General features: G+C 42.1%; 1 protein-coding gene across 4 annotated transcripts in view; it reads left to right on the top strand.

Moving 5' to 3' along the window:
* Positions 1–25,620, top strand: part of LOC117888122 — a 49,074-nt gene that overhangs the window by 3,755 nt on the left and 19,699 nt on the right. For 2 of the 4 annotated variants that reach the window (XM_034791233.1, XM_034791236.1), the window contains exons 1-2: positions 19,108–20,159; positions 22,118–23,118. In XM_034791233.1, coding sequence (XP_034647124.1) covers positions 20,031–20,159; positions 22,118–23,118 — 1,130 coding nt within the window. In that variant the 5' untranslated portion in view covers positions 19,108–20,030. Of the gene's footprint in view, positions 1–18,895; positions 19,071–19,107; positions 20,160–22,117; positions 23,119–25,620 lie in introns of those variants that run through there. The other 2 variants (XM_034791235.1, XM_034791234.1) reach the window with 2 other exon arrangements.

The raw sequence follows: 25,620 nt of genomic DNA, 5'->3' as shown, positions 1-25,620 counted from the left end.
ATAGCTATGCATCTATTCAAGTCTCACTAACCTCAGCTGGCATCCTGTAATGGAATCTCAGCACAGGCCTTTGAAAACTGTCTTGCAGCATGTGTGTATGTGAGATAGCTGAGCTTGCTTGGTATTATCAAGGATTGTGCTATGGTCCTCAAACAGGAAGTCTCATTGTTTTTTATCCTTTTTGGTTGGATTCGGATTCTTAAAGAGTGGGACTTGTAGATTTCCTCTAGGCTGATGGTTCAAATCCAATTCAGGTTAGCAGAGAGAAAAACTCTTTCCATCTGGAAACTGTATAATATCCTGCAAGAAATGAATTGTTGTTAGGTGGCGTCTAGTTCACATAATTAAAAATTATGACCAAAATTGATACTAACTGGTCCCCATGTTGGTTTCAGTACAGAGGTCAAGGATTGTGTGGGCCAGAGAGACTGAACTGCCCTTTCACCCTTGGAGGTGGACTGTCCAGGTCAAAGTTGAGGCACATTGGCAAACCCATGTGGAGAAACTTAGACTGTTTGAAGCCTGTATCTGATTTGTGGATACATAGAATTCTGTCTCCAGAAATGTGAACCAAGCACTACATTAACAAGAAAAAAATAAGTTAAAGATCAAATGAAGGATAAACTGAAGAAGTGGTGGAGATTGTTGTTCCTGTTTGTCTACAGCAAGTGGAACAAGATCTGAAGATCAATGGATTGTTTATCCTGGAGAAAATATAACTTTGAAGCCAAACAGATAGCAAGGCAGTCAAAATTCCTATTCTGTGTGAAGTACAGTTCTGGTAATAAAATCCTGAAAGAGAAGATCTCTATTTATCCAAACATAAACCCTCCTATGATATACTGCTATTCGCTTGCTGCATCCAAAAAGAGTGTTTAATTAAAAAAAAAAAAAAAGTGAAAGCGGTCTTCTGCTATCCCAGACTCTCTAGCTAGGGACTTGATCCCTCCCCATTGAAACCAGTGGGAATTTTGCCGTAGTCTTCAGTGGGAGCAGAATCCTTCCCAAGACCAGTCAAGTATGAAAAAGTTCAACTACTAAAATATGCACCTCAATTAGCAAAGAATGTGGCCTGATTAGTAAAGTGTATGAAATTTCAGCTATTAAAGTCTGCAGCTGATCAACAAAGCGTGCTCGACAATTGGCAATGGATCCAGAATCTCAACTACTGAACTACAGCATCCTGCCAGATCAACCAAGCATGCATCTGAATTAGTAAATTATGCAACTGGAGCAGCAAAATATTCACCTTAGACAGTAGAGTATATAAAACCTGAAACACTTAAAAGAATGCACAATAGTTAAAGTTTATTGCAATGCAACCACTGCAGTAGGAAAAATAGGTAGCTCTTTCAAGTATCTCCTGATGTGTCCTGTACTCCAGGAATGCCCCTAGCTAAAATAACAGCTAACTATTGGATAGTGGAAGTGATAAAGAATAGGGCTACTACTACTAATCTGGTTTTCAGCCAGGTGTATTCTGTTCTGCCTTGTATTTAGCTGTGATACTGAGTACATTTCCCAGACCTGAGAAGAGCTCTGTAAGCTCTCTCACCGACAGAAGTTGTTCCAATAAAAGATATTACTTCACCCACCTTGTCTCTCTAGGTGTATGCTGAGTTATTTTAGTGACACTTTAACTGGCTTTTCAGTTTCATATAATTATTACTTTATTAGTCACTGCATGAGTACAGAGAACTTTAGAAATACACAAAAGACTGGTTGCCAGCTGAGACAAGACATCTTCAAAGAGGCTAAAGATTTCACTAGCAATGAGCTTAAGGACCATTAATCTCTCCATTATCTGTGCAACTGTGTAGTAGGAATAGAATATTATAAAGTTTAAATAAAACTGGTAATATTTTTACTGCAGTAGCTTTCCTCTTTGTTTACAATACTCTCAAATCTGCTAGCATTGCATCGGCTCGTATTTGCTGCATGGAGTATTGGGATACCAAGCCTATCTTGGTAGCTAACATACAGGTCTGGAGCATTGTCCTGCTTCCCAAATCCACAGGGGGAATTCCATAACATCCTGAAGCCAGAAACTTTATTACCCCAATCTTAGTGTGTACATATAATTAATTTAATAAAATATTCTAGCTACAGTATTTGATTCTGATCTCCTGTAGTTGCTTCTTAAATTTTAAATTTTCCTCTCAACTCCTTGTAAATTAAATCACTTATTTTTGCATATACACAAGGAATGTGGGTTGTCTTGATTAATCAAAATGTATGGTTTCAAAGTCCCTATTAATGACTTGTTTATATTTGGAAGTCAATTTTTCTATACTGTCCATCTTCAGGAATGGAATGTGTAACACTTGTTTTGTAGTGGCAGTGGTAACTTTTACTATACTGTTCACGTCAGTACACCGCAAATTTGGACCATTATTTCATTTGTTATATAATAAATCTCTTCTTTTTTGTAGTCCACTAAAGCTTATGCTCTAATAAATTTGTTAGTCTCTAAGGTGCCACAAGTACTCCTGTGCTTTTTTTAACCCACTCCAACTGATATCGCTAGCTGGAGGATTCTCTGCTAATTGAAGTCTCTAAACCACAGGATTTGGGGACTTCAACAGCAGAGTCAAGGGAAAGGGTAGGGACAGCTTTGTGGCCTGCATCATGCGGGAGGTCAGACTAGATGATCATAATGGTCCCTTCTGACCTTAAAGTCTATGAGTCTATGAGTCTATGATATATACAACTGGTTTGCAATGAACTTCTTATTTACAAAATTTCTGCTTCATTTCCAGGTCAGTTCAATGAATGATCCCATTTAGTTCTTTTTTCCTGTCTAAAATATTTCCTACTGAGTCCAAATCAGTGCCCTTAAAACATAATTGATTTAGGTCATTGAACTCTTATTTTTCATTCATGTTAGTCTGCATCTTGCCACTGGTCTGACTGGTATTTCAATTAGAATAATATAGGGAGGTTTTCTCTTAGAGGATAAAGTTCATGTGGAGGTTCTGAAGAAATGAGACCCTGGAGTTTGCATGCCTAGTTCCTGGCAATTTTATGTGTGAGAGAATATTTTGAGTCTAGTTCTTGCTCTTGAACATCTCACTGATCAACAATGTGATCCAAAAACGTTTTAAGCATTGAAGAGGCTGAAAATGGGAAAGACTTGCAAAGTTGACTTCAAGTCTTGCGTATCACACGGGACTCTCTTTAGAGTTGGACCATGATTTTTTTTTTCCCACCAAGACCCTGATGTAGATCAAGAGGCCAAGGAATGTAATTTAGCAGTGGAGGAATCATGAAATTATATGGAATCACTTACATTATAGAAGTTAATGGGGTCCTGCACCACTGGAGATACAAACTATCCTTGGGATGAAAACTGTAACCAAAGTCCTTTCTGACTCTCTGGTAGTTGTCCAGCTTGAAGCAAATGATCCCATAGCACTATCTGAAAAGAGAAGGGGACTCTTTCTCTTCTCCTGTGGTAACCAAGAAATAATAGTAGTGTGTGGGGTTTTTTTTTCTTCTTCTTTCACATGACAGACATGGGGGCATTAAGGTTTTTGTTTTGCCTTTAAAATATTGGGTGCCAAATACTACCAGAAGATGGATACCAAACACTGGCCTAAATAGAACAATGACTAGGTCCTAGAATCACAGAATGTAAGGCTGGTGGGGACCTCGAGAAATCCTCTAGTCCATCCCATCCCCTCCCATGCTGAGGCAGAACAAAGTACCTCGACCAACCCTGAAAGGTGTTTATCAAATCTGTTCTGAAAAGCCTCCAATGACTGGGATTCCACAACCTCCGTTGGTGACCTATTCCAGTACTTAATTATCCTTAAAGTTAGGAAAAACTTTCTAATATCTAAGCTAAATCTCCTTGCTACAGACTAAGTCAATTACTTCTTGTTATACTTTCAGTGGCCATGAAGACCAGTTGATCACCATCCTTTTTATAATATTACTTAACATATTTGAAGACTGTTCTCAGATCCCCCCTCCTATGTCCTTTTCCGTGTTGAGCATACCTTATTTGCCTACATGATTGCTCTGCTACTATGGTTTAACTTGTGAATTTTTAAAGCCCTGTAGGAATTTTTTTCAAAGCTAAAATGCTGCAGTAGTACATGGCTCTGCATTGGCTCCTTAGGACTATGAATACTAAACATTAAATGTCAAATTTACTGATATTGCTGCCTATAATTAGTACTTGAGTCTTAATTAGATGGGAGGAAGGGGTTAGGCTGTGCCTTGAGTATGAAAGGTGCTAATAGAACAAAATTATTTTCTGCTTGGACAAGTCCTTGAGTATTACTGGTGGGTCTATAGCATCTTGAGTTATGTGTAGACTAGTTATACAAAAGTTATCCTGTCAAATTATTTACTAGTACCTTCATCTCTTGAAATCACTTAGACTCCATCTGAGAACACCTTAATCCTTGTTACAGCTTGTAGTAGTGAATTGTCCAGTCTAGCATTCTGCAATAAGGTGCATCCCTACTCATTCCATCCCCAATAAAACATACATGAAACATAGTGAGAAGTGATCCAAGTGGTGTGTGTGTGTGTGTGTGGTGGGGGTGCATGGATCAGCATTCACGTTGCACTCCCCGTCAGTACCCGGCCCAAGCCAGGGAAGCTAATGCTCCAACCAGTGGACCAAATTTGGTGATAAATCCTGGTCATGTGCCACCTGAGGCACATTGCACATATGCTAAGAAGAAGTGTGAGAAGAAAAAGCCACATTCCCTTTGTGTGCTTCTTTTCTTTCTAGGAGCCAGTTCCAAAGCCCACTGAAGTCAATTACAGTCTTCTCCTGGATGTCAGTGAGTTGGGATCAGGCTGTAGGTGCTGCTGACTATTGGTAGTAGAGGGACACTGAAGAAGTGGGGCACTCAGCCCTGCATCTGTACTCAGTGTTAGGTGGAGACCTTTAATGGCAGAACAGTCATTAATACTTTGCTTTCACGGCACCTTTATTTTAGGATTTCAAAGAGCTTTACAAATATCTAATTAAACTAAGAGAAACCCATAGTTTTGGGGAGCATGTGGATCACCATTACTTCTTAAGTATAAGGTGTGGGTGGGAATCAAAGCTCCAAACAAAGGCAAGTTAATTAGATGCAAGAAATTGATGAATCAGCCATAACCTGTTACTCTGTCTGCATTTTCATCCAATTTTCTTCTCATTCTTTTTATTAGCTACCAGATTGCAACATCAGACCAAAAGGGAACATGGGACTCCATTCAGAGCTATTGCAGAGTTAAGGGTGTCTTTCTAAAGTGGACTGATTGCCAGTCCCTTACTTATCTTCAATTTACCTGATGGGCAAGAGCCCTCCTGGGTTAATTGCCTGTACATGTTCCACTTAGCAGGACTCCGAGCTGCCTCAGTTACCAAACTCTTCAGCCCAGAGTGATAGTTCAGGCCCTTTTAAAGGGATAATTTTCAGGGTTTGCATAATATGTGGGACCTCAAGCTGCTGGAACTGAGGATCAAGCCATGAGTTGCTAGTCCTCTGGTCTGCTGCCAACAGCATAGGTCTGTGCATATGTGTGGTGGGGAGGGTGTATCTGACTGACTGGGAGTTGTGTTTTCAAATGGAGTTAAGACCTGCCTGTTTGAGTTTCAGGGCCCCATGTAGCTGTTTGTTTTTAAGGCTGGCCTTGACAATATCAAGCCTGGTAGGCTGAAGGTTTTGACTTGCTTCTAAAAGTAACAGTAACTTATTCCAAGTTTCCTGGTAACTTGAAAGGGAGAGAAGAAAGGGCATCTGCAAAGCAGATTTATTAGGGAAAATAAACTGCTCTCTGGTTGGGACCCTATAATAACAAATTCAATGTCAGATTTTCCTCTGGCTGCAGTGCCCCTGAGGCTTCCTCATTTTCCATCTCTCTCTCTCCCTACCCCCGCCCAAAATAGTCTGTCCTTGTGTCTAGGCTGTAAAGTGAAATTTACAAGCATCCTGCTCTCTGAAGTCCTGGCAGAGCAGGAGTCTTGTAAATTTCCCTTTACAGCACACACAAGAAGCGATTAGCCCAGGCACAGTGAGGTAGGGAAAAGAACTGCCATTTATGCTCCCACCATCTGAACTATAACAGATTTTTGGATACCTAGTGAATTTTAAAATGTAGTTATAAACCAAACATTATTTCCAAAATTGTGTTTGTAAGTATTAAAGAATCATTATAAATGTCCTCTCTGTAAGGCCCCCTCATCCCTATTTCCTTACCTTGAACTTGTTTCCTTGAATGACAAGAAGAGTATCTGAGGGGGCACAGTAATGATTCTGTGGTGCAAGTGGTGAGATGGAATGTTTGCAGATGAGCTTTCACATGTGGAATGTTTTCTTCTCCATATGGTTTTACAACATAAACACCCAACATGTGAAACATCCAAAGTGCCATGATGAGGAACACTCGCTTCATGTGGTTGAAAAAGAAATCCAAGCTCAAACCAGCCTTTATTGATTTGCAAGGCACTTTTATGTGTGTATAGCTGTGGATTATTTTTTAAAGCTCAAAACCTTTTTTGGCCATGAAACAGAGTGGGTGGGTGTTTTGTTGACTATGTGGTAACGGCTTGAAAGAGACTTACCCAGGTAGTCTGTTTCTGCTTTGATAATTTTTTTTATTTTAAATTTTGGACAGTGGAGAAGTATGTGGATTAGTGATTTGAATTTTCTTTTAAGAAACGACTTCCATAACAAAAGACTACTTTTTAAAAACAAACAAACAAACAACCTATCCAAATGTATCTTCGTGGACATACACAGCATATATTGACCTATACTGGACTACAAACAAGATTCTTTTACTGCAACTCTATAGGTTTTGGTTGGTGTACATTTTTCTTTGTTGCTGAGAAGTTCAAACACATTCTGACCATGTTCCCTTACTCTTTAATTTGAGCTGCTTTGGCCTGTTCAGTTTCTAGAAAATGAAAACCAGATTGACCTTCTGAGAGTTCCTTCTCCACCCCCATCAATTTCCACCAGCCATATCGTTTACTATTACATTTTTCTATGGTGTGTTGTATAAATTTTGTTAATTGGAGCTCAGTCTAGTAGGAAAAGAACCTATATTGACCTATTAAAGCCCTGAAGCAAATGATCATGGCATCTTGAACTCTTCATTACAACAGTTTACTTTTGTTATTTATGGTGCTCCCATCAAATTCATGATTATTTGCCTGAGGAGACTCTTTAAATGATGCCTTTGTTTCTTTTTCTGAGGCATTAATTTTTTTTATTTTTTCCGAATGAGAGCACTTGGCATTGCATTTGCTTCAAAAAGTGGGGAAAAACAGGATGGCGGCTTTGTATGAAGGTAGGATCTTGTTTGATATGGCATTTTGCATCCAAACCACAGAACCTCTCTAAAGAAAGCAATGCACACTTCAGCAATTCCCAGCCCTAATAGGGTTTGAACCTATTGCATTTACGGTCACACAAGAACTAGTTTTCCCAAGGATCAGCCATGAATTTTGGGACTTAGAAAAAAATCTATGAGAAGACAACAGTTGTTTTTGTGAACTCCACGAACTCCACCTCTCCATGGTGTCTGTTATCTTACGTATATTGTAGCTTCTTTATAGCTGTCAAAAGTTTGTGTAAAGATGAGAGGAAAAAACAGTGAGCAAAGACTATTTGCATCTGCACTGAACTTATTGTATGACCCTGGAAGTTTATACCATAGGGTAACACTAGTTTGTGTGAGCTACTAATGAGAGACAGATTTCTGCTTTTAATACAGATCTTGTTTGCTAGTTAAAAGTCCTGTCCTCTCCCACCCTCTAAGAATGGATTTGGAAATTCTGCTTCTAATGTAATACATTAATCCAGAAGTGGGAAAGACCCACTGCACCAAGGGTTCTCAACATCCTTTTTCTTCCTGGATAGATTTAGGAAGAGGAGTGGATTCTGAACCTTCAAATTGTAACATGGGGTTGCAGTATGGAGGAAAAGTTGAGAACCACAGATCTAGTCCACTTCTCTGCCAGTGCAGAACTCTTATCTATATTGTACACTTGTACTAGTGTTTTCTCTAGTTTATAAATGTTTCCAGTATTGGGGCTTCCACACTTGCCTTGGGAGACTATTCAACAACCTAACAGCTCTCACTGCAGGAATATTCTGCTAATATCCAGTCTAAACTTTGTCTCTTAACTTCATCCCATTACTACCTGTTGTACCATCAAGTATTTATATAGATTGCAGTAGTGCACATAATGAGCTAGGCTCTTTCCAAACACAGAGGGAAAACTTTGGTCCCTGTCACAAAGGCCAACACAACAAAATGGTAGAATGTTTCCCCAGCCCCTTGTCTTTTTGCTGAGCGAAACTATATGTATTTAATCTCCCATCCATCTCAATTTTTGTTGCTCTTCTCAGAACTATTTCCAATTTGTCAGTTTCTCCCCTATAACAAAGGGATCCAGAAATGACCAGTATTTCAGGCATGGTCTCACCAATAGGTCTACTGTTGCCCCCTCCAGGGTGCTTCAGATTTGTCTACATAGGGAAATCTGCCAGCATAACTATACTGGTATAATTATAGTGCTATCGCTGGGTCTACACTACCCGCCTGAATCGGCGGGTAGAAATCGACCTCTTGGGGATCGATTTATCGCGTCCCGTTGGGACGCAACAATCGATCCCCGAATCGACGCTCTTACTCCACCAGCGGAGGTGGGAGTAAGCGCCGTCGACGGGAAGCCGCAGAGGTCGATTTTGCCGCCGTCCCTACAGCGGGGTAAGTTGGCTGCGATACGTCGAATTCAGCTACACTATTCGCGTAGCTGAATTTGCGTATCTTAAATTGACACCCCCCCCCCCGTAGTGTAGATGTAGCCTTTTTTATGACTCCCTGTAAGGACCCTCTTATTCTGGAATAAGAATGCCTTTTCCTGGTTTAGCTTACATCATTTTTTGAAGGGGTTTAAGGTAAACCCGGAAAAAGCATTCTTATACTGGAACAGGAGTGTTTATGTGGAGTTATAGCAGTAAAATTAGGTCAGTAAATCTCCCTTTATTTGCTGGGTCTTCTCCTTTCTGCTCTTCCTCTTAGCTAGAGGGTAAAGGCTGTATAGTAAAGTGAAAGCTACTATATTGTTGAGCTGTCTTGGTAAAGAATAGGAGTTTTGTTAGATGCATATGAAAAGGTCTATATATATATATGACAATCCTGAAGAAGTAAAACATCGTTGCATTTTGCTATGGTTGCTGAAGTTGCTTTTATGAAAGATTCAGGGTGCCTCCATTTTTGGGAGCCCATCGTGATACCTTGGTTCTTATATTCAAAGCAATGAGCATCTACATGTCCTACTAAAGTAAATAAGACCTACAGGTGCTCATCCTCTCTAAAAATCAGGCCCAAGGTGTCTCAAATTGGCAGCCAAAATCTGTGACTATTCCTGAAAATTCTGCCCAAAGATCATGTTTATATAGTAGTTTACAGTCAAGACCCATCTCTAAATGATGCTAGAGATGCTGAAGTTTTGGTTCCTCATCTGAGCTTCTCCAAATAACATAGATGTTCAGTTCTGGGATTTTGGTTTAGTGTATCTGTACTTGCACTGTACACAAATACAAATTGTGATGTGAAATGTTGTACAGATGCTGATTATGTTGCTGTTAAAGAGCTGCTGATTATATCATGGACAGCTGTAGTGTTCAGTGAGTAACTGTTCGAAAATAGCCTCTGTTTGTGCGTCTGGGAACAAGCATTTGTTTGTAAGCTGGAAAACGCTTACAGATAAATGAAAACCAGTTCTGTTGTTCTCTGTAGAAGCCGGAGAGCCTTGTTGTTCTGCCTGATGGTCGTCGGCGTGCCCATGTTTATTCTGTAATTTCTTCCTCCAGAGAAAATCGAATGTGGGGGAGAGGAGGGACAGTGACTTCATGGTACAATTATGCAATCTGCTTGAGACTAGGTATCAAAATACATTAGTCTGCAGCTGTGAAGCTGGTCAGGTGGTGGGGGGATACCAAGGGCCTCTGTAATGAGACTGCTGATCTTATCGTGCCTCTTCTGCGGCTGCTTTGATTGATGCATACTTGGGGGGATGGCCTGCCTAACAGTCCAGCAGGCTGGTGAAGAACATGTGATTGCTTCCACATCTACAGCCAGTTGTGCAGACCCGCTGTAACGGGGCTCACTCACCACTCTGGGGCCTCCTGCCTGGCTGTATTGAGAATTCGCTCTGTGTGTTAGTGCGCCCTCTTCGGGTCATGCCTTGCTGCCATCACTCTTGCTCTAGGACCCACATCTCTCCAAGGACCGCAGTGTCCTCTTCAGCGACACAGCCCTCCGGCCATGCCACACACTGTGCTCCCCCATTCCAGGGGACCTGCAGTCTGCTGTTCAGCCACTTCTCTTAGTGGCTACTGCAGCAAATTGTCTGGCCACTTCCTCCTGGCCCCAGCATCCTTTTTGCCCTTGCCTCAGGGCCACCACCTGCAAACCCCAGCAGCCAGCCAGGAGCTGTCTCTCGCTCCCCCGGTCCCTGCTAGCAGCACTGCTCTATCCAGGGTGCTAGCAGTTCTCTCAGCCCTCCAGAGACACAGTCCTTTCTCCCTGGGCTCCCAGAAGAGAACTGAACTCCTGTTTTGTGGTTCGTGTGTATTCTGTATAAAAGTAGTGTCATGTTACAACCTTCTAGCAAGAAGGTTTATTATCTAATTTGTTTGTATGCTGTGAAACAAAGAGTCCAAAATGCAGCCTAGTATCAGAAGGGCCTTTGTTTGTGGATGTCTCCCCTGACTGAGAGACAGTACTCGCAGGCTTATGCAGTAAAATGTAAGTGTCTCCTAAGCCCTCCAGAATTATGAATTCAGCTTCACAGTCTCCCTGTGAGGTGAGTAAATAGTATCCCTATTTTACAGATGGAAAGATTGAGGCACAGAGAGGTTAAGTGCCTGCCTAAACTTACACAGCAAATTAGTAGCAGGTTTTAGACTGGACCCCAGGAGTACAGACATCTAGTTCTTTGCTCTACCCACTAGACTTTAGTCCTTCCCTTCCTTTACTCTAAATAATCTTATTGCCCTCCTTGACTTTGGTAGCAACAGGCTTTTATAATCTTCCCTTACTTAGGAGTCCTACTTGCATTTTTCATTCTCCTGTAAACTGGAGAAAATATAGTAGAAAGTTTAGTGATACACAAGAAAACAGGGTCCTGTAAAGCTGTCAGGTATGTGCCAGGAAGGATTATGAAGAGACTTGGACCCTTTCCTAGAAATGGGATTTTCAGAGTGGAAATGTCACATCCCATAATCACTTTCTTGTAGTGGAACTGCTGTTCCCTACCAAAATAACAAGAGCATCTGTTCAAAAATGCAGTGTTGGTTTTTCCTCAAATCCCAAAGGAAAATGTTACCCATTGCTGAAAACACATGTCCGCAATAGGCACAGATGAATGGGAGCTGGAAATGGCTTTAACTGCAGTCTGTAGACAGCACTAAAGTCTGTTCATCCCTGCTTCAGAAACCCAAGATTGAATCCTGTGAGCAGCAGTGTGGGTGAATTTACTAGTGTAGCAGGAAGAAGAACTGTGTGTATGTCCCTGATCAAATAAAATGTGGAGTGCTGTGGTTTGAAACTGACAAGAATTTTTCCAAGGCCAGTCCAACTAAATCCTAGTTGAGAATCTGAAAAGGAATGAGACCTCTTTCCCTGCCTCTACCAGAGCAGCAATTCATTATTTATAGCCAGATAGTCGCATATCCTGACAAACATCTGTGGATAGGCATTAATCTGTCTCTTATCCCAGGGAGTCTCAGCCTTTTTCTTTCTGAGCCCCCTCCTCTCCCAACATGCTATAAAAACTCCACGGCCCACTAGTGCCACAACAACCGTTTTTCTGCATATAAAAGCCAGGGCCAGCGTTAGAGGGTAGCAAGCAGGACAACTGCCCGGGCCCACACCACCAGGGCGCCCACAAAACTACGTTGCTCAGGCTTCGGCTTAAGACTCAGGTGGCAGGGTTCAGGGCCCCAGGAGTCAGCCCTGCACAGCGGCACTTTGGCTTTCTGCCCCGGGCTCCAGCAAGTCTAACATTGGCCCTGCTTAGTGCGCTCCCCGGAAACCTGCTTGTGGCCCCTCAGGAGGCCCCAAACCCTTGGTTGAGAACCACTGTCTTATCCAACCTATAAAGGTTTCTACATTTAACACCTCCCTGTCTCAGAAATGGACTATACGACACCTCCCACATGTGACACAGAGTTTGAATGCAATGTGATATTATAAGTTGTTAGGGACAGGGCTCTTGTTATCTTCATGCCTATCTGTAAAGCACCGAGGGCACCATAGTGTCATACACAGTGGTAACAACATGGTTCGCTACTTTTTTAGGATCGAGTCTGTATTACCTTTGCCTGTAATACATCTAACATCAAATGTCCTACACCCATGAGCAGTCACCTTTTTAAAAATAATAAAGTGTAAGGTCTATGGCTCGATGCTCCAGAGGGGAAAAAGCTCTCTACTTCCTCTATGACAAGTGCTGCTGAATAGGGCTTCACGTGCATAGGCCAGCTACTCACAATTCTCTTAGTGACACTGGTTAGTGGCCATAATAATATGTGAATATAGATTTTGCAGGGGGTAGTGGGCTCCTAAGGAGAGGAAAGAGCTCATTCCCAAGCATCCAGGATTCTGCTCAAAAGTCTCAGGTGCTCTTGGCTCCTCTCCAGCGGGGACTCCACAGTGAGGGACAACAGAGCACAGCCGCAGAGCTGAGTGGATTCTGGCAAGGCTCTGCTCACCCAGCACCTTATATAAAGCTGAATCACTAAACTGGGTTAGGTAATGGCACTTCCGCGTGAGACTAGCAAGCTGCTTCCTTGGTACTGGAGAGAGGCCTACAAAGAGACACGTGGGTTATTGTGACTCACTGATCCAAACCATGAGTGGGATTTGGTAGATGGGTGAGATGGTACCTGTGGGACATTGTCATGAGCAGGTGGGAAGGCAGTTAAATGAACAATTGTCAAAGTTACTGGGAAAGGGAGTGAGTTTTACTCTTTATTTGCTGTTGTGTTTTAAATATATATTTTGTTGTTGTGTTTTCCCAATTTTATGACTGTTCCCTTTCCCCAGTAAAGATTTTGTTTGTTTGAATCTACACAGACCCTAAATACTTGCCAGTGGGGAAGTTCTACCTGTTAAGGGCATCCAGGAGGGTGTTTAGTTTTCCCAGATTTCTGGGTGGGGGCTTGGGCTGGCTTAGTTATTTATCAAGAAAGACCTTGGATTGGTGTTTCCCAAACTTGGGATGCTGCTTGTGTAGGGAAAGCCCCTGGCGGCCCGGGCCGGTTTGTTTACCTGCTGCGTCCGCAGGTCTGGCCGATCGCGGCTCCCACTGGCCACGGTTCGCTGCTCCAGGCCAATGGGGGATGCTGGAAGCGGCGGCCAGTACGTCCCTCGGCCTGGCTCCAGAAACCAGAGGGAGCTTGTCCACACTTAAAACTTCAAGCCGCTGCAATGTAAACACCTCCCATTGGCATAGGTAATCCCCCTCTCTGAAAGGTGGTAGGTAGGCCAAAGGAAGATTCTTCCATCGACCTAACACGGTATACGCAGGTACTTACATTGGCTTAACTATATCATGCAAGAGTGTGGATTTTTCACACCTCTGAGAAACCTAATTTTCTGTGTAGACATGGTCTGAGACTCTCCAGCTGTTTCTACACTAACTTCTTGGGGTTTAGAAGACATAGAAGACCAACCTGGTGAGAGTGTAATGCAAGACATGCTAGAGACTTTGTGTTTTGGTCTTGTTGTGGCACAATCTGGGACCTGAGAAGCATCCTAAAGCTCAGACTTCTTCAGCCCAGAAATCCCTATGAGAAAAGGACATTGGGTTTCAGCTGGGAACCACACTATACTTTTGGGAGTGTTGCAGCTAATGCCAGGTCAGCAAGAAAGACCTCTACAAACAGTGAACAAATTTTTTTCTTATTTTGTAAATGTCAAAGTTCTGTGTTTGTTTCCAGTTTTGGCTGAAGGTTCAGGCCACACATCATTTCATTCCAGTTGGTTGGTTTTGTTCTAATAGTCCAGTGAGTTCCAGAGATCCTTAATTCAGAATGAACTCCCTCTGCTCCAAGAGGGAGGGATCTCTAACCAAGACACTGCACCTTGCTCTGCACAGTTTGAGTCATCCCAGAATTTATTGGTAGAACTGAGATTTGTAAAGAGGTCCCTGAGGGAGAATGAAAGGAGAGGGAGCTGGTGAGGTGGTCTTAAGTTCTGCCAACACTTTCAAACCTGTGATTTTAAAATTGAACATTTAAAGAAAATTGTGCGGGGGGGGGGGGGAGTGTTTAAGACAGTGTGCTGAGCATCTGCAGCGTCTATGGGAGCTGAAGGTTCCCATACCTCAAGTGAGGTGCCTAAAGTTAGCCATCAAAGCTTGAAAACCTTGGCCCCCAAGATAGGTTTTTCTGACAGCAGTCGATCCTAATTGCACCCTCCTATGGCACTTCTTGAGCTAGCTGCAGTATGAGTAAGGCTCCAATAGATCTCTCAAATGGTATCGTATTGAGATAGGATCAGGCTGCTGTTCCTGGAAGAGGCACTTTTAAAAACAACAACAACAACAAAAACCCCCATGCAATATTCCCTGCCCTCACTGTGGAAAAATTACCAAAATTTCAAAGAAGTGACGCCTCCTCCAGAAAAGGATAGGACAGCACAGGGTAATAGCTGAATTTCTGAGTTGGACCTGAAGAATATTGTGTACCTCAGTCTGTGCATGTGTATCTTCTCTTTGCCCTTCCTACCCCTAATGTTAAGTCTTCTTTGTACGCTGTTCAAAACAAAGCAATGAAAATCATTGCCTTGAAGGGGAGGTAATAACACACCATTATGAAAAGTTAGAGGGAGTGATCAGTGTTAGAGCTATATTCCTCCCCCTATGAAATTTAGATGGGTCGAGGTTTGAGAAGGGGGTTCATTTATTTAGCTTGTTCAGGGCCAGAACTGAGAGTGACATTTCAATCTATTTGCTCAGTCTGAAACTGGGAACTGGGAACAAACAACAGAAAGGTGAGACCTTTGCTGTAAAGCTAGAATGTATGTGATAGCACTTCTATGGCCTAAAGGAAAAAATAGTTTTTTGGGACGTCCAGGTTTTTGGTTGCATGGCAAAGACTAGATTATCATTATCAACGGCTTGGATTGCCTCATGTGTGTTTGTTTAAAACTGTAGTAGATTGTGTGTCTTGTTTTCTCTATGGGGAATTTCATTCTGCTTCTTGGTGCTTTTCCAAGGGAGCTGATATTTCCTGGGTGAGTAAATATAAAAGAAAACAAACTACATTGGATAGGTCCCAAGCTGGTGAATCTGAAATTCTGAATGTGAGGAGTTACACAAACCTCAAGATGACAGGATGAGGGGACTCTCTTGTCTCTTCCTCCCTCCCTCTTTAAAATAAATATTTTTGGATCCTGCCTGCAGTGCTGGGACAACTGTGCAGCGAGGCTGCTGCAGATAGCAGCCCCCTGTGTCTAATGTAGATAAGGAAAACAGGTTGGCACCTTTCTTTTGAATTGTGCTCAAACATGGTTCTTGCTAGAAATGAGCTAATAGCTTACCTTCCTTTATGTCTCCCCCTCGTCAGCTGGATTTCCCTTTGGAACTTACACCTTAAATAAATGCGCTTCTTTGCACATCCCTCCCTCTTACTAGGTACATGCTAAAAGGCCCTCTTGATATTCCCTCTGTGTCCACTGCACTACCTCATGCCAGCCGTTTTCTCTCTTGTGGGTGGGCAGAGCTCATGTTCCCAAGCTCCTTCACCCTGCCTCCTTTTGATTGACCTTGTTTGTAAGCCAAAGGTTGTCACCCAGTGCCGGCTGAGGACATCTTAAAGGGTCCATTCCCTTTAGCTAAGTGGAGGCTGCTGGCCCACTTGCAGGTTTTTGCAAGTATTTCTTGCAGGTTTGCATGGTCCTGTGGACGTCTCATGGAAGGAGAGAATGTGAGGTTGGTGGTGGCACTAATCCCAGGCCCTTTCAAAGGGTTTTAGTTATGTGGTTCCCATTAACATCAACGGGAGTGGTTCAGCTAGAGTCCCACGCGGTGCCTGGAAATGTAGGCATTAATAATCTCAGATTGAACCATCTGCTACAGAGAATATGAAATACGCGTTGTCGTCATGAGTTAGAGATGAGTGACCAGGCACAAACCACTTGGTCCTTTGCTTCACTCTGACACTTGTCTGCTTCGTGATCATTCAGAACTTGTGAAAATGGAAAGTGTTCATACTGTCTGCTGCCGTATACTGGCCCAGAAAGGGCTTCTGCACAGTTCTGTCAGAACCATAGTTACTATACACAACTACATTGATGTCAACTGCTCATTTTGGGCCTCTGTCTGAACAAGAACTGCAGGATTTGGCCTATGAGTAGTAAAGTTATAGAAATCACAGTAGAGTTTTGTTTATAGTAATTTATTTCTTCTAGAGACCATTCAGCTTAGTCAAATCTTACTTTCCATAAGCCATTTCTGACTGTTGCATGGCATTTTTGCTTATTCTCACTGATCACTGGGGCAATTTTGATTTTAGGAACTGGATTGGAATTTTTGGGGTAAAAAAATAAGTAAATTCCAAAGTTAGGGGAAAAATTCACAGCAATGTTGAAGAGCCATTTGAGTTCAGGTAAAAAAGTTATGGCTTGTGGGTGTGTCAGTTAGAGATAATACTAATAATTGGAGTGACCTGGCTTCCACATGAAAAATGCCTAGCGGGATTCATTCTGTCTTAGCAAGATGGAGATTTGGCTTCTGTACATTTCTGATGCATGCATCTCTCTCTCTAGTGACTTATTTTACCAGAGCTATCGAAGCCTGAGTGTTGTACAAATTGATTTTAAGGTAGGGAATTCTACTATAATATGCTTCATTGACTGACAATAGTTTTCTTGCTGGTGTGATGCAAGTGTAGGGTAGATTATATTTGCAGCTCTCATTCAAATGGAGAACAGTGGTGGTGTCTTGTTAGCCCCATTCAGTGACTTGTGGCACCCCTGAAAGCATTGTTCTGGTGGGAATCACTAGGTGGCACTGCTGCACATAGTTTTACAAGTTATTTACTAGCATGAGCACAGCTTCCAGTCTTTGAAGAAACATTGACTGTCAGAGCTGTTGAAGAACAGCTGACTTTACTCTCTACCTAAGTCCCTTTAAGTAGAGGTCATTCTTGGGGCAGAGTTGCACCCTGGGAATCTGACACTGTTATTCAGACTGAGATTTCTGAAAGAGATTGATTATTTGTCATTTGTGACCACCTCTGTTCCAGGACTGGTGTAACTAAATCAGATTACATGGAGAAGACACACAGACTCTGTGTCACTGATTTTTCTTCTGCAATGGGAAACACACACCCCGCTTCATGTCTCTGAAATTTGTGGCAGTTTGGCAGATGGGCAGCTATTGTACATTCAGGACTTAGTTCTCTGCTTCTTTGACATTTTATCTCCTTTTCCAATGCGACTTAAGCACTGAGGTATGAGCAGTATACCTTGTGTTAGGTTTTTGTTCTGTAATAGCTTTAACAGTGTGGAGCAATCCTACATCTTCAGAATGCAGGACAGTCAATTGGGAGGATTCCTCTAGTCCAGACAATGTTATTAGAGTGGCTTATTCAAGGCAGCAGGGTATTAGATTTGTTCTATCTCATATTACACAAAACTGTATCCAGTTGTAGAGTCCATATGAATCCTTACACCTGTGTCTATAACTCAAAACAAAGGCCTCAACCTCCTCATTCCTCTTGGGCCAAAAGTCAGTAAGCCACTCTTGAGCAGCCCAGAATAAGACCTTATACATGTATGATGGAGAAAGATGGATTTATTTTTTAGTAAGGGAAGAGATTTCTGCTTCCAAGGGGTCTCTATAAAGTGGAATAGGGAAATACATCATCATGGAGTCTTAGGACACTGCCATCGCAACCAGTGGTTTACTTCTACCCAAGAAACATGGAGTCCTGATAATACCATTTGTAGAAGACTGCACTCAGCACTGGATTGCCTCCTCACAGCTGGGTGTGGCATAGTAGGTTCTCCTTTTTTAGCACCCTCTACCCACAGCTGTTCCGGCCTTGTAGTGCTATGTCTCTTTTCTCATGACTCAGCCCTTTGCCCAGGACATGTTCAGTGCCACCCCTTCCAGAGGGGCAGAAAGTCCAACAGAAACATCAGATCCCTCCATTTGGTCTGTTGCCCTCAGTTATAGGCCCAGTGGTCCATACACTCCTTGAGGGCTGTCAAAAGTCTTTGCCCCCTTATGTCAAGGGTTTCACACTACCTTCTCTGGGTGGCAGGTAGGAGAACTAAGGCCTGCCCTCTGCATTGAGTTCCAGTCCAGGGACTCTAGGAAAGGCCATCAGGGTTCACTTCACCAGACTCCTTACTGCCACTTTCCTACCAAGCCTTTCCTTGGGCTTTCTCCTCACCCGTCAAGGGACTTCTTTGTTCCCTACAGCGCTCTTCACTTGCTACTACCAGGAAAGCCCCTTCTGCACTAAACTTCCTCTGCTTATAGCACCACAAAGCCTCTGCCCAGCTGGGTTTCATCATTAATTAGGTCTGGCAGACCCTCCAGGTGCACCCGGGTGGGTTAATTAGCCTCTCCAGCCCACATTTATACTTTCATCACCTGTGTGGGATAGCTGTCTGAGATTGGGAGATAAGCAGGGTAATACCTGACCACAGTGAACTGGGAATTGGCCATTCAATGGAGTTTTAAAAACAATTGAGAGTCCTAGTCAAACTTACAAGCAGTGAACAACCCATGACACTCTGGTAGCCTTCTCTATGATTGTGTTCATTGATGCTCTATACCTCTATTATGGTATGGGATATCTTCATATTCTCCTTTTCTCTGTCCTCCTTTCATTTCTCTCTCTATTTACAGGATCTCCAATAACTGGAGCCTAGAAACCATCAAACCATTCACTGACCCCTGATGCCTTCTCTTCTCCTCACCTCATCCCTTGGAACCTTCATCTGTCTGAGCAGGTCATTCAGTTTCATGTGCTGGTGGGGATAAGCACTCCCAATTGTGACCTTTCCATGCTCATTGTGTTAAGGTATCTTTTGATGGCACATTGTTGCAGTAGTGCTCCTTCTGTATAAAATTCTTCATGATATCTCAGAAGACTGATGTGAGAGCCCCCTGCCCAATCTCTGACCATCTGTTAAAATCTTCTTATGAGATGCAGAAGATTAGCCTTCCCCATGATTTATCTGAGTGATGTTGGCATATTTTACCACTTTAAAAAAATTCCTATAATTTGGAAAGATTAAAAATAAAATGTGTCAAACAAATTCTCTGCCTAAATGCATGTTTCCGCAAGTCTATGAATCTATACATTGGTAAATGTGGTGAAAATCTGAATAGATGATATTCAGCCTCTGTAACAGATGACTCAAATTCACTGGATGTTTTTTCAATCATTCAATTGTGGATTATAAATTCATCAGTCCTGTCTCTTCTTCAGGAATCTTTTTTTCTCAGCTGTCTTGCATATTCTGTCTCTTGTTGTCCTTCCTCTGGGATAAAGTTTTGAATCCAAACTCTCAAGCTATAATAAATAAATGATTGCACAATTGAGGTGACCGTTCTAGCCTAATTTTGCAATTTGCAGTATACAATTCACCCACCCTTGCTCTCTTTGAGAGAAGCATTTTACCTGCTGGCATTCAGCAGTCTTTCAGCTAGATATTGGAGGCAACTGGCAATCCTCTGGTGGTTCTGGGAATCAAAAGGAATCTGTCTGGTCATCTGCTTTTGAATCTGAGATTTCACGGACGGGGGTTTCTACTAAGGAGATATACATAATCCACCCAGAATGGCACATGCAAGCCAAAACTAAGGATAGAAAAAGAGATGAACTTGTCAAAAGTGCTGGATGGACTGTACTGGACTGAAAGTCCTGGATCTGTTGAACTGTTATAGCATAAGTAACAGTGTGCAAGGCTCCCCCTGCCACCTTTTTGGGGTCAGAAGACACCTGTGAACCAGGCCATCTGTAGTGGTGGTTCTGGTGATGACCAAGTTGTTCAGCAGAACCTGGACGGAGACCATTAGCTCACTTCACATAGACACACAGCAACTTCCAGTCACTGTGAACTTGAGTAGACTTAGGCCAGTGCTCTTACCGCCCATCACATCCAAGGTAAATACTATTTGCTTCTAGCAATTTTCATACAAGTTTCATATACATTTAAATAAAAAATAAATTCATATCAGAGCTCTACTAAAGAATGTCCAACTCAGGTGACACTTGTAGAACACTCCAGTGACTGGGATGTAAGAAGAATGATTTTGTTTCCAAATTAACACATGACTTTTCCCATGTAAATAACTTTACAGTAATAAAAGTTCGAACAGAAGACCAGGCCTGCAGAGGTAAATCTGCATGATTTTGACTTCCTTCTAATGTAGAACATAGAAGCCCTCTTCCATTACCCAACAAAGGAAACCATACTATACACTCTGTTGCCTTGTCTTCACTAGGTAAAAAGGTGTGTTCTTAACTTGAATTAGCTAATTTGAGTTAAACTCATAGTGAAGACAAGGCAGTTTGTAGCTCTCAGACAGGTTATCAGGTAAAATTAGAGCAGTAGTGGGCAACCTGTGGCCCATCAGGGTAATCTGATTCTGGGCCGCAAGACATTTTGACATGCTGGCCGCTGCTTCCCACAGCTCCCATTGGCCAGGAACGGTGAACCCTGGCCACTGTGAGGTGCGGGGGGCCGAGCCTGCGGATGGTCAACGTCAGCAAAATGTCTCGCAGACGGCAATCAGATTACCCTGATGGGCTGCAGGTTGCCTACCACTGAATTAGAGACTATCAGACGGTAGGCTTTAACTCTACTAGGCTCTCCTATAGTTTCTAACTCCACCTGTTAACCTGCATGTGAATTGCCCTGTCTTCAGTAGGATTTTACCTCAAGTTAGCTAACTTAGGTTAAGAATGCACCTCCCAAGTGAAGACAAGGCCTGCATGTGTATGCAGGAATTGTAGTTTCTTTACCATTTGAGTATGAAACACAGTGTTTGACAGTGAATTATAGTCTCCTGATAAGATGGAGATGTGAAAAATTTAATTTCCATAGATAAACTAATTACCGGTACTTGAGACTTGATGCTTTAACCTAACTCATGCCCCCAAAACACCAAAATGGCCTGTTGCTTATTTCATTAGACCTAGGATAACAACGGTTATCTAAATCTAGCCATGCAGTAATTTAATTCCAGCATAAAATAGTCTCGCTCTCTCGTCCCCACCTGCCACCCCTACTCCCCTCTGCCAAAAAAATGGAAAGCATCTGCAGAAAATCACTTATTCATGTTCTGGAAATCTGCAAAGGAGAGCAAATCTGGCCACTGTTTGAGGACATTTAATAATTCTTTGAGTTTCAAAGCAATTCTTTTTTAATTTTAATGAACCAAGGGAGGGAGAAAGAGAATAAAAATCTGGACTGTTTTGACCTCATGGCTATATACAGACTTGTCTGTTGTTCTGCCAAGCTTCTTTTGTGTTTTAACAGATAACAGACCAAGATGACTAATGATTTTAAATAAAAAAAAATCCTTTTTCTCCAACTAACACTGGTGAACACATGGCTCCTAGACAGGGGCTGGTGACCTAATTATTTATGGATTTTCTTCCTTTAAAGAATATTGCCCAAGGCAGAGGTGTGATTTACTTTCCCGTGTCTATGGAGGAATCTTGCATGAAAGTTCTGTGAGAGAGCAGTCTCTTCACCTTCTCTCAAGTGCAAGCACTGATACTATGAAAGCTTTTGCCATCTGAGACTTGTGTCATGTAAAGAAAGGGAGACTGGGCATGCAACATACACGTCCAAAAAGAGATCATATGTTTTAAATATTAATGCTCCAAATGGTGAATGTAGAAGATTGGCTTTTTAAAAGCTTTATGAATTTTAATTTCCTAAGGGATGTTCTATGTCAACCAACTGAAGATGGATACTTTAAGATAGTAGATGTAAAAGGCCTAGACCTCTGAATACTATCTCCTTAGTTTACAGCACTAACATACATCCATTTTAAAAAAGGTGATTTTTAAATTTTAATTTGCTTTTTATTTGTCTGTCTGTTTCCCTCCAGGTATATTATTCCTGTGGTGCAGTATTGGACTCCATGGAAAGAGGTCTTATTTTATCACCAGGCTTTCCAAATAACTACTACCCAGGGACACACTGTGTGTGGCAGTTTTTCATTCCTGTTAGAACCCATCTTATCCTGGAAATTCTTGACTTTGATGTATTTGAGAGCTCAAATGAAACTCCAGACCCTTGGGATGGCTTTTTTTCTTCTTCTAAAAGAAAAAATTTGGAGATGTTTCCTACTGAAGAAAACTCTGATCTTCCCATCACTCTTGCTCCTACAAAATCCTCTGTTCTGGCTGGGATGTCAAAGGCAACCCAGAAACATAGCAGCCCTGGAGCTCAGTCAAAGGGTCTTGCTGGCCGCTACGATGGATTCCCAGTAACTACCTCCAAAAAAGAAGAATACAAACAAACATCTGAAGAAAAACAGTTCAGACAGATGGAAGAACCCAAAGAAACAGCTAAGGCTCAGCCAGATGGACTGCCATTCACTGTGGCTGGCAATACCACTACGCAGCGGCAAAATATCAGTGGCCTAGAGATGAACAGAGATTTGAAAGGGAAAGTCCTGCTTGCCCACCTCACTGCTAGAAGGAGAGATGAGGTCCTGGGAGAGAGTCAGACTCTCTCCACAACAGTCTTACCAAAAGAAAGCTCCACCACCCAGCAGTCTTCAGCAGATGTGTGTCCCCAGGATGTCTTGTATGTTTCTGACCTCATCACATTTTCCTCTCGCTTCTGTGGGGCAAACTTGCCTTTAAACAAGACCCTGGTCTTCAATTCATCTCTGGAGATGGTGGAGGTGATTATGGAGCTGATCACGACCACAGATCGTGGGAGGGGCTTTGCGATGCTCTTTGAATATAAGAACATCACAGAACCTAATGCCATGGATGTGGTGAGGCAGGATGGAATGGAAAACACGATGATGCTGGCAATAATAACTGGAATTGTCTTCTTTGCACTTGTTCTTCTGTCTACCCTCTGCATAACTTGCAGGTAAGATATTTTTAATAATCTAAGCTCCTGAAACTAAGCCTGCCATGAAATCTGGGGTATAACTGATGCCAGGGTGAAAAGGACAGTGAGGGTTTTTTTTTCTACTTTATTTAATTCAGAATCAAACCTGATTAGATAAATTGTCCACCAGAATAAAATCTGGCTAAATTCCACTCTGATGTATTTGTTAATACTACATATAATTTACTATTATTATTTGGTAGTATGGTATGTCTCAAAAAAATGATGGTCTTGGCTTTGAATTCTTTTGGCAGCTGACTTGCAATGTCCGTTTTTAATGGGGTCACCAGGGGTGGCAATAGACTTGCTAGGGCAGGAGCTGAAGCCAGAGCCCCCCTGTCCAGAGCTGAAGCCAAAGCCCAAGGGCTTTAGCCCTGGGTGGCAGGGATCAGGTGACAAGCTCCCCTGCCAGGGGCTGAGGCCCTTGGACTTTGGCTTTGTCCCCCTGGCCGAGGTGGTGGGGCTTGGGCTTTGGCGGGGCTTGGATGGGCTCAGGTTTCGGTCCCCTCTCCTGGGGTTGTGTAGTAATTTTTGTTGTCAGAAGTGGGTTGCGGAGCAATGAAGTTTGAGAACCCCTGCTTTATATGTGTCCTTCAAACCTTTTACCCATCCCTCCTCCATCAAGTGGGCGGGACACTAGTGTTGCCCTATAACAAGCAGCATATTCTAGTGGTCTAATGTTGTTCCATGCCCTGCAGGATAATGTTTCTTCTTTTGCTGCATACTGAAGTTGAAAAATCAAGTCTTATTTCTGCTTTTCCACAAAATCTCTTCATTCAAAAACTTTTTTTCTTAACAAATTGAAAATTAAACAATATTTCTATATGATTTCCCCCCTACCCCCCAATCAAACTTAGCTGAAACCTAGCTGTTTTTGCCAGACATTTTGATTGTGACAGAAAAACTTTCAACAAACTGTACTCCATGTACAGATCCTCTGCAGCAACAGAATCCAGTTTTCCAGGGCAGCATTCAACTCTTTTAACCAAGAGACAGTCTTTTTTTCCCCCTTCCCTTGCAATCTCCTCCCTGATTCATGAGGATATACCTTCCAATGTCTGCAACAAATGAAGCAAGGGTGCTAAGGCAACAGCCGCCTTTACTGAACACCCCTGAATCATCACCAGAGCAAGTCTATCCTGAGCACTGACTGATGTGGCAATCTATGTAAAAAACTGTTATTCACTCATGTAATTAAAAATTGTATCATCATCATGCATATGACCAAGGGGGCAAAATTACAGTTGTACGGGCTTCCTTAATTCTGGCATTTCCTAACTTTTGAGTGCTTGACTTCACAACATTTTAATGTTCTTTTAACCTTTTGTGTGTGTCTGTGTGTGTAATGTCTCCTCAAGGTTGCAAAATTTTCGAACAGCTCTTGGTAATATTCAAGAATATTTTGATAAGACTTATTTTTCTTGTGGTCCTGTTGGAAGGTAAATCCCTGGACATGCTGAATAGATACAAAGTATATTCTATAACCAAGGTGGTTAGGTTTAAACATAATTTTCTCTGCTATACATGGAAGTTCCTGACTTCAAAATCCAGCTGTTATTTTGTATTGCTTAGCAAACTAAACCTTGCAAAACTTTAAGAGTTAAACACACGTGTTTGTATCTAACCATTGTCCTTCTTGATGGACCCTGATAAATACATAATTTAGACTACGAAGTTTTGCCTGCTCTAAAATGGTTCAAATCTGATGGAAAATATCTACTAGATTTTAAATATTTTTTATTTTTAAGCTCTTGCCAATTTTTTTTTGTAAATGCTTCCTCTGCTATAGTAACAGTTATGGCCTAATCCTGCTCATAGTGGGCCAGATTCTAATACTCTTTCATGTTGAGTAGCATGTTACTACTCAAATACTCCCAGTAATTTCAATGGAAGGTCTCATAGCACAAAGTAATACTCAACACAAATGGGGGTGTTGCAAACCATGAATTTGGCTTCCGGCCCACTTAAAAACACCGAGCCCATTTTGAAAGGCAACCTTACTTTTAAAGTTGCTACGGATATTGTTTTGCTGATAAGAGGCAGGATTTGTTTTAATTGGCTTTTACAACCGGGATGTTTTTAAAATGGGGAACTAGTTGGGTGTTAACACATGGACGAGAATTGCAGGAAATGATTGTCCCTGGTAGCTTGACTCCTGGATCTTTGCATTGGTGTGGTTTCAGGGAAGATTACCTGCTTTAAGTTAGGCTGCATGTTTGTATTGCGTTTTTGGTTTTTTTTAAAGGCCATTTCCTATCCCGCTTGCGTATACTCATGTGCAAGCCTCCCTGTCTTTCCAGGGATAGGTTATTTTGGGCATATGTTGATTTCTTGCCAAACTTGTATGCATGAGTGAAACGCGATGCTTGTGAAAGTGAAGGCCCCACTGTGCTGAGTAAGCCAGTTTATATAGTACTGGCAGATGCTACGTTAGTTTTTTTCTTGCTGTTCTGTCTATGCACCTCCAGGCTATTAGTCTGA

Source organism: Trachemys scripta, chromosome 15 (assembly GCF_013100865.1).
Source record: "Trachemys scripta elegans isolate TJP31775 chromosome 15, CAS_Tse_1.0, whole genome shotgun sequence".
Classification (NCBI taxonomy): Eukaryota; Metazoa; Chordata; order Testudines; family Emydidae; genus Trachemys; species Trachemys scripta.
The sequence above is the reverse complement of the archived record's forward strand: the minus strand, read 5'-3'. Positions and strand labels throughout refer to the sequence as shown.